General features: G+C 43.5%; 1 protein-coding gene across 1 annotated transcript in view; it reads right to left on the bottom strand.

Annotated features, from left to right (window-relative positions):
* Positions 1 to 988: 988 nt before the first annotated feature.
* Dcbld1 (discoidin, CUB and LCCL domain containing 1) overlaps positions 989 to 9076 on the bottom strand; it is a 97159-nt gene continuing 89071 nt past the window's right edge. Inside the window, exons 9-11 of the mRNA XM_034524830.2 lie at positions 7891 to 7940; positions 5916 to 6035; positions 989 to 2728 (exon numbers count right to left, since the gene is read on the bottom strand). Coding sequence (XP_034380721.1) covers positions 2208 to 2728; positions 5916 to 6035; positions 7891 to 7940 — 691 coding nt within the window. The 3' untranslated portion in view covers positions 989 to 2207. The remainder of the gene's footprint in view (positions 2729 to 5915; positions 6036 to 7890; positions 7941 to 9076) is intronic.

The raw sequence follows: 9076 nt of genomic DNA on the forward strand, positions 1-9076 counted from the left end.
TTGTCCACTTTGAACCTTTTCACAGTTCTCTGAAGTACCTTTCCCGAGAGAGTGGCTTCTATCAGGTTCTAGAAGATGTTCCTTCCACAAAAGGTTGTCTTCTGTGTTTAAGGGGTTTTCATTGCTCAACTTTAGGAAGCTTGTATAGAAGTCTTTTATCTGTCTGTGACTCGTCCTGTATTTCCTGTACTTCTGAGGAGTTTGTCTTCGAACATGTCGATGAAATAAGGACAATCTGGGACAAGGGTCCAGAAGTGTATGTGGTGGTGTAATACTCTTCCTAAGAGCCTGGGGTTTCACTATAAGCTTTTCCACCTTGTCTGCAATATTATTACCTTGGTTCCTTATGGATCTGCCCCACTGATTTTCTTGCAGTGAACCACTGCTGCCTATTTAGGCATTGTACCGTTGGAAGATTATAGGTGGAATTTTTAGCCAATAGCATCAAAAGTTGTCCCTGGGACAGTTTAAATCACACTTTCTACAAATCTTTAGGAAAAGCAATCATTACCAAGGTGACGGGGCACCAAGCATTAAATGTTCTACAGTATGACCAAACCCTCTTACAAGAGAAAAAAACCAGATGTGAGGTAGCACATCTGTAATCCCAACACTTGAGAGGCAAATGCAGGAGGATAAGAAATCCCAGGCCATCCTACACACTGAGAATTGACAGACAGCCCGGGCAATATGAAAGCTTGAATTTAAAAGAAAAAAAAATTTGCAAGTTGCATCATGGGAATTCAGTGACAAGATGAGAGCATCTTGCTAGCCCAGCAGGTGGGGGCCAAATAGAATTCGGGGACACTATGATTTGGCATAGTTTATTACAATTAGTATACACACAAAATCATGTAAACTCCATAACGTAAATGGTGTAACCTCCACTATAGCCAGCAGATGCTCTGCCATGAGCTCTCAGCACCCCATTTTAACGTAGATAGAATTCACAGAAAATGACAATCACACAAATAGGATTATAATACACTTTGTAAGGAAATGATTTTTTTATTTGTTTGTTTTTGGTCCATGTTTTCTTTTAATAAACAAGACACATATTTTTTCCTCTTTGGCAAAAAGAGGTTAAATCCCCCCAGTTCATTCGCAAAGTAAACTCAGGGAAAAACAACACAAAACAGGAGTTACAGCTGAGACCTGGCTACTCCATGAGTACAAGCACATACTCAGGGGAAAACTGCTTGTTACACTAGGACAGTTACCAGCCCCCCACTGAAAACGCTCTGCTTCTACACGTGCGAACACATTTTAAGCAGCATTTGTTTTCCAGCGACAGTGGAAGCCACCCACATGCATTATTTCTGGAGAAAGTTGTAAGAAGTAGGGCTTCTGGGCTCAGCTGTATTTTCAATCTGAGGTTTAGAAATACTTGATATTCCTCAAGCTACAATTCCTGTGCCTCCTTCATTACAAGGTGTGGGTGGGCAGTGTGGCTTGCCTTGCGTCTCAGCACCCTGAAAAGGCAGATTTGTTTAAAAACACTGTGCAGTAGGCTAGGCCCTTTCCTTAGAGAACGTGGTCCCTCAGGGTGCAGCTGGGACCCACGCAGGCCCCAGGACACTAGGTTGCCCTACTTCCCTCAAGGAAAGCCTAAGAAAGCAGGCTGTAGCTGCTGAAGTGGTATGCTCGCTTGCAGAAGTGGGTCACCACTGCTAGCAATCACCTACCCCAGTGTGCTTTACATGTTTCAAGTAATTTCATTTCTTCCAGGAGAAAGAAAGGTAAAAATGCTTTTACTTTATCAAAAAGGAACTGAGCCACCACAACCAATGAGGGTTTTAAACAGACCTGCTGCTTACAGTGTCAGATAATCAAGCGCACTGAGAAACACGAACATAGGCTACCTCTATGCAAATCCCGTTTTCTCCTTAAGCCTCGAGTAGAAAACAAACATCACAAACTTTGTTACGGTTACGTTAATTCGTGTTAAATATAACTGTACAAATTGCACATTTTACAGCACAGCGTCACAGTTAGGCAAATGAGAAAAAGTCTCCATGTTTTAGCACAACAGAAACCAACAGGCTCTGCCGGGAGGGTCGGAACACAACCAGCTGCACAGTTCTGTAAACAGTAAGTGAGGTTGTCTCTAGGATCCTGAAGGGTTACACATGCATGCTCACACACTTCTTCCAGTGACTCGCAGTGGCGCGCGCTCAGTACCACAGCAGGCTTCTTTCACATTGGGTTCACAAAAGAGCAGTCATGGCCATCTGGTTGAGGGGCGCAAGGCCGTTTCTGGGTGCCAAATAACCATCATTCCCCCCAGAAGTCATCTGTGACTGGGAGGAGGGGTCTTTGCTGTCCAAGAAGCTGCTGGCAGCAGGCTTATCGTAGCCACTGCCCACAGGCTTGGGGCTTGCTGGCCTCTGATAGCTTTCAATCTGGGTGGCTCCTGCAGCCGGAGGAAAGCCTCCAGAAGAAAGGGAGTGTTTGTGAGTGGGCCTGGGCCCGGGGACTCGGTAGCCACTCTGTGTGGAGAAGGTGTGAGCTCGCAGCAGGTGTCGCTCCACGATAGGTGTGGCATACTCAGGTTCTGAGTGTGTCAGGGGCAGTGCATACTCATGGCGGCCCAGGCGGTGAGGACAGTCGTAGTGGCCGCTAGCCTCAGCATTCACTCTGGCCTCCTCAGTGTCTGTGTCCATGGGCCGGAAGGTAGAGCCCTTTCTCGTGACTGTCCCCGTGCCAATCATGAGCGGCTGTTGATAATCTAAAACCAAATGAACAGTGTTAGTGCACCGGCTGACACCAGAGCGAGGCGGCCAGTTGCTGCAGGTATGCTTTCCCTTCCACTCCGTCTCCATTGGTGACTAAAGCATCTCAGGTTCCATGAGACATACGAAATGCAACTCAGATACTGCAGTTGGGTCTTAAACCACCATAATACCGCCTGCTTCAGGAGGCCGCCAAGGGCCGTAAGACCTCAGAGACTGGATTGATTCAGTCAGGGAAAATGTTTTGTAGAGAAGGGGCATTTACTTATAGACAGTCTTGTTACACAACCCAACTAGACTTGAACCTGTGGTCTTCCTGCCTCTAAGCCTTGATCACAGACATGCAACTCCATGGCCAGTTTAGAGATGACTTTTACTTGGTTCTGGGATTATAGGTGTTGGCTATTAGGCCCAGCTATGAGTGACTTTCTTTTTTTTTTTTTTTTTTTTTTGAGACAGGGCTTCTCTGTGTAGCCTTGGCTGTCCTGGAACTCACTCTGTAGACCAGGCTGGCCTCGAACTCAGAAATTCACCTGCCTCTGCCTCCCAAGTGCTGGGATTAAAGGCGTGCGCCACCACCGCCCGGCATGAGTGACTTTCAAACTGGCCTTTATTTGAAGTTTGAAGGTGGAGAAAACCCAAAGAGAGTGTAATGACCGACCACCTTTGTGTCAACTGCATCTACAACTAATAGACTACTAGACTGCATCTAGAACTAATAAAATGCAAATGGCTGGGCACACCTGTAGGGAATTTTTTCTTAATTACATTAAATCATTTAAAGTGGTTTTTTTTTTTTTTTTGGTTTTTCAAGACAGGGTTTCTCTTTGGCTATCCTGGAACTCACTTTGTAGACCAGGCTGGCCTCGAACTCAGAAATCCACCTGCCTCTGCCTCCCAAGTGCTGGGATTAAAGGCGTGCGCCACCACCGCTGGCTCATTTGAAGTGTTAAGACTCACTTCAAATCTAGATCTCTGAGGTGGGAAGATCCTCCTTTAAGCTGGGCCATGCCTTCAGCTGGCATTCTATATAAAGGATATGAAAGAAGAAAGCTTGCGCTCTCTCTTTGCCTGCTTGCTCCTGCTAGCAAGTCCATGCCTTCACTGGCTTTAGAGTCTGCTTCTAGACTTCTAGAGTCTGGGATTTGTTGCAGCTGAGCTGCCCCACATTTGGGGGCCAAAATATCTCAGACCACTCTGTCAATGTTGGAAGCTGCACTGCCAGAAGCCTTGGGGGCTAAATTGTTAGAGCCCGCAATGCCCCAAGCTGCTCCAGTCTGAGGGTCGGGGTTCAGCAAGAGAGAGAGTGAGGATGGACTCGAGAAATGGAGACCAGACAGAGTGTGATTCAATCCCATTTATTCTTCAGTCTCTCTTCTCTCCATGTCCCTAGTTCCAAGTACCAAGCAAGTCTCAGGTCCTGGGCTTCGACACCAAGTCTCAAGTCCTAATCCTAGTTCTAAGTTGCTAGTCTCTTTCCTAGTTCCAAGTTACCTGCCTCAAGTCTCAAGTCTCAAGTTCTCTTCCAAGTACAAGTGTCTAATGCCAAGTGTCTAATAATTTCTTCTGTCTGCCTCTCGCCTTTTATATGTCTCACTTCTAAGCCACGCCTTTAAGTTACGCCTTTAAGTCTGATCTCTAAATTACACCTTTAAGTTACACCTTTAAGTCTAGACTCTAAATCACACCTTTCACACACCCAAGGGAAGATCCTGGGTATCTAAAACAAGATGTTATCAGAGTGTGCTCAGCTGTTGTAGGTTGTTGTAAACAAGTCTCTTGTCAGGGTATATGGCTTAAGATGGCTGCAAGGATGATTGTCGCCTTCTGTCGGCTCTCCACAGGGATTCTAGAAAATACTGAAAGCCAGTTGAGACACCTACCCTCAAGGACTGAAAAATTACTGGATTCTTGGATTTTCCATTGGTAGACAGACATAGTTGACTAGCTGGACTATAGCCGGTAAACTATTGTAGTGAATCCTTTTCCTACACACACACACACACACACACACACACACACACACACACACACACACAAAGAGAGAAAGACAGAGACAGAAAGACAGAGACAGACAGAGAGAGAGAGAGACAGAGAGAGAGAGAGAGAGAGAGAGAGAGAGAGAGAGAGAGAAAAGGACTTATTCTATAAGTTCTCTTATAGAACCCTGACTAATATAGAGGAGACTGAACTATGAAGACAGTTTGACTTGGCAAGAGAACTAGGGGATATGGATAGTTTAATGGATATGAGAGATATGCAATAGGTCTGGACTTAGTGATGGGTGGCCAGATAATGAAATCATTTCTAACATAGTAAGACAATTCAAGTCTTTTTAAAAATGAGGTAGCCACATTACAACAGCAAACAAAGCAGAGGGGCACTAAATAACTTTCCTCAAATCACACAGCCACTGGGCAATGGAGTCAGGACTGGAAGCCATGTTTCTAGTATGAGCTGTGTTAGCCGTATGTTAGATCATGGGGATTGTGAAAGTCTCACTCAGAACCTACATCCTAGCAATCTGAAGTAGCTCTCGGAACAAGCTGAAGAAGACTGAAAGGAAATAAAACTGAAAGAGAGATATTGACACTTTCTCAGAGACACTGGACCATTCTGACCCAGACAAGCTCCTTATTGTCACTCCCTCTCCTCAAAGGCTGGAGACATATTCACTCATCACTCAATTAGTCTTTCTTGTTGTCCCTCATTCCCAGTACTTTAATAAAAACCTGAGTAGCAAACATTTATAATTAAGAGTTTCCACCCAGCACTCGGGAGGCAGGGGCAGGTAGATCTCTATTGAGTTTGAGGCCAGCCTGGTCTACAACTCAAGTTCCAGGACAACCAGGGCTACTCAGAGAAACCTTGCCTTAAAACAAACAAACAAACAAACAAACAACAAGCAAAACAACAATAACAAGTAAAACAATAACAACAAATGGTTTGCAGAGACTAGCAGTGCTGTGGGCCCCTCACTATTTATGATCATTATGTGCCCTGGAGGTGTGCTCAACTCAGGTGAAGGGACCATTGACTTGAAACTCTTCATAGAGTACTGGGGGAATAGAGGAGCACAGTTCTGCTATAATAAAGGATCTTACTTAACTTACTGCTGTCCTGTTTCATGTCTCCCACAAGCAGAACCTTCTCAGGGCACTGTCCCTGGGGTATGACACTCACCTGCCATATCACTAGTGATGAGATCCAACTTTTGTGTTATCTCTTTTTCATTGTCGTAGCTGATGGTAAATTCCGTCGACTGATGCCTGGCAAAGGGATATTTAATCTGCTTCCAACAGCCTGAAATCAAGAGAATATGAGACCAGGCATCAGGCATTAATTTACATACCCATGTGTTCTGCAGTATGTCAGAAGTCAGTCTTCTGACTCTTGAGCACAGCATGATGGGACAGGTCCTTCTATATGTACATTACCCACTGATAGCTTTATTTGTTTTTTTTTGAAATAGAGTTTCTTTACATAGTCCTGGCTACCCTGGAACTCATTATGTAGAGCAGAGTAGCCTTGAACTCACAGAAATTTGCCTGCTTCTCCTTCGTGAGTGCAAGGATTAAAGGTATACACCACCATGAATGGCTCTCACTGATGGTATAAATGTATATGTGGACTGGACAGGTGGCTCAGTGGTTAAGAGCACTGGCTGTTCTTCCAGGACTCAGTTTCCATTTCTAACACCCACAACGGCAGCTCACAAACATCTGAAATTCCAGTCCCAGAGGATTCAACCAGGCATGGACATAACACAGACATACAAACATCCCCACACATAAATAAATTTTAAAAAAAAGTTGTTTCCATGTCCTGGAATCATCTGGGCACATTTCCTGTCAGCCACATACACTCATACCCCAGAGGAGACAACACAGCTGTCATTTAGACTCAGCCTTCCCTCAGCATCTTCAGGAACTGAGGAATGGACCAGGCAGGGTCCATGTGTTTGTTTTGGAGACTTTTTAAGAGACAGGTCAGTAGTATTCACCTGTAATCCCAGGGGATCAAACTTAGGCCATTTCACTAGTCCTGTTTGCATTACTTTGATTCAAAGACTAGAACCCAGGCCAACCACATGTTCGGCTCACGGACAGGGCTGCTGTCACTCCTTGCTGACAGTGTAGTAATCCAATTTCCAGACACATACACAGATGAAAAGGACAACATTTAAATGGATTGGGCTCATGCTAAACACAGATATGGCAGCATGAAAACTCTGAAGCGGAATACAGACTAGACATGATACATTTCTTCACTGTAGTATTGCTAATTCAAAGGTAATGGAACTTAACTCTTTTTTTTCAAACCAGAAGGAAGTCTCCTCTTACCTTCAGTTTACGTTTCAAAAACAAAAGGAACCATGGCCCCAAAATATTAAACAGAAGAATTCCAGAAGCAATTCATATTTTAAGCTGCATGCTGTTCTTGCGTAGCACTACCTGGATGTGAACCATCCTCCTGTTGGTTCTCTGTATGCTATCCTCCTGTGAAGGTTAGCGTTCCTGACAACTTGACAGAATCTAGACTCAGCTGGAAAATGGCCATGTGGTGGTGGGGATTATCTTGATTGTATTAACTAAGGTAGGAATGATGGCACACGTTTCCTGCCTGGGATCCTGAACTGGAGAAGGAGAACTGGGCAGCAGCCTGCGTTCATCCCTCTGTGTCTTCCCATCGAGGATGCAGTGTGACCAGTTTGCTTCAAGCTCCCACCATCTTTCCTTTTCACTACAATGGACTGGATCTTGCACTGTGAGTGTAAACTTCCTGAAATACTTCCCTTTAGTGTCTGTGCCCAAAGCAAAATAGTGGCCATTCTACTCAATACAATTGTCCTGTTTCATTAATACTTAGTGGTTTTTTAACCCCTCACCATGCCTAATACATAAACTACATTTTATCAGAGCTATGCATGTAAATACTTTCTGTACATGATGTAGTTCTAGTTACAGTCTTGAGCATCCCTTAGTGTCTTGGGTTTATCACTCACAGATAAAGGGTACAGAACCCAGGATCTTGTACATATTAGGTGAGTGTCTGTCACTAAGCTAGGTAACAACCGTCCTACAAATGTACTGCAGTAACAGACCTTGCCCTTTCCCCTGAAGACAGAATAAAACTGTAGATGGAGTTTTTAACCAACCTGTTTTCTGAGCCTCAGCTGACACATACGGATTTCCTTTCTTTTTCCTCCTGTCAAGACAAAAAAGCTCTACTGAATACTCGGCAGCCAATTTGTCTGCCTGTGTCCTCATATAATATGAAAATCAGAAGTACTTATATCATAGGTGGTTCTGAAGACTGAATTTGCTAGATGCTGTCACATGCTTAAAAAGCTCTGTGTGTGTGTATGATCATATGTAAATATATCTTATAATTAAGGTCACATATTCACTGAGAGATGCATACTAATTTTATTTTGTATATTAGAAAGCAATGCATTATTACTTGATTTTCTCAATGGCTCAGAAAAACCACTAAAACCCTTAAGTAATTTGTAAGGATCACTTTTATATTCTATTTTCTATAAAATACAAATTATAGGTGCCTTTAAAAGCAATCATCATTATCAGTTATGTTGAAGGTGTACAATGATTCGACATTCTATTCATACTAATGTAATATTTATAGTTCTAAAGCTTTTTAAATTGTAAAAAGAAAACCTGAGAATACTTCTTATTTTTTGTTTAAATCCAACTTCTATCATTTGTTATAATAATAAAAATACCATATAGAGTTATGAAAAAGATTCAATACCCATCATAGTGACTGCCTTTGTTCCAAGAGCAAACAGCTACATCAGACATTGCTGGGCCATCTAGGGACATGGTAGGAGCCGAAGGCAGGTGCTGGGTCTTCTTTCTAATACAGTTTCCATTGGGTGGCGGAACAAGGGAGATTCCACAGGGAACGTGTCAGCTTCCAGATGTTGGTCCAGCAGTGTTCATGTGGGAAGCCATAGAATGTAGTGCTGGATAATTCCTATGCTAACATCTGGACCCAAATTGCTTGCAAAATATCAACATTTCATTTCTAAAGAAGGCATGCTGCTTCTTTAGAAGCATACATATGTACCAGAGGAGTAAACTTTTTGAGGTTTATTAATGTTAGTTATGATTATTCCACTTGGTGGAAAATCACCTCTGGGTTTGTCTATAACCATGTGCCTAGATAGGAAGATCCATCTATAGGATCTATATAGGAAGTCAGGGATGGTACCATTCCCTGGGCCAGGGTCCTGACATCCTGTAGATGTGATGTGACCAGCTACAATCACACTTTTGTTCCTGTCCTTCCTAACCGTGATGGGCAGACTATGTGTCTTCAAA

Source organism: Arvicanthis niloticus, chromosome 20 (assembly GCF_011762505.2).
Source record: "Arvicanthis niloticus isolate mArvNil1 chromosome 20, mArvNil1.pat.X, whole genome shotgun sequence".
NCBI lineage: Eukaryota > Metazoa > Chordata > Mammalia > Rodentia > Muridae > Arvicanthis > Arvicanthis niloticus.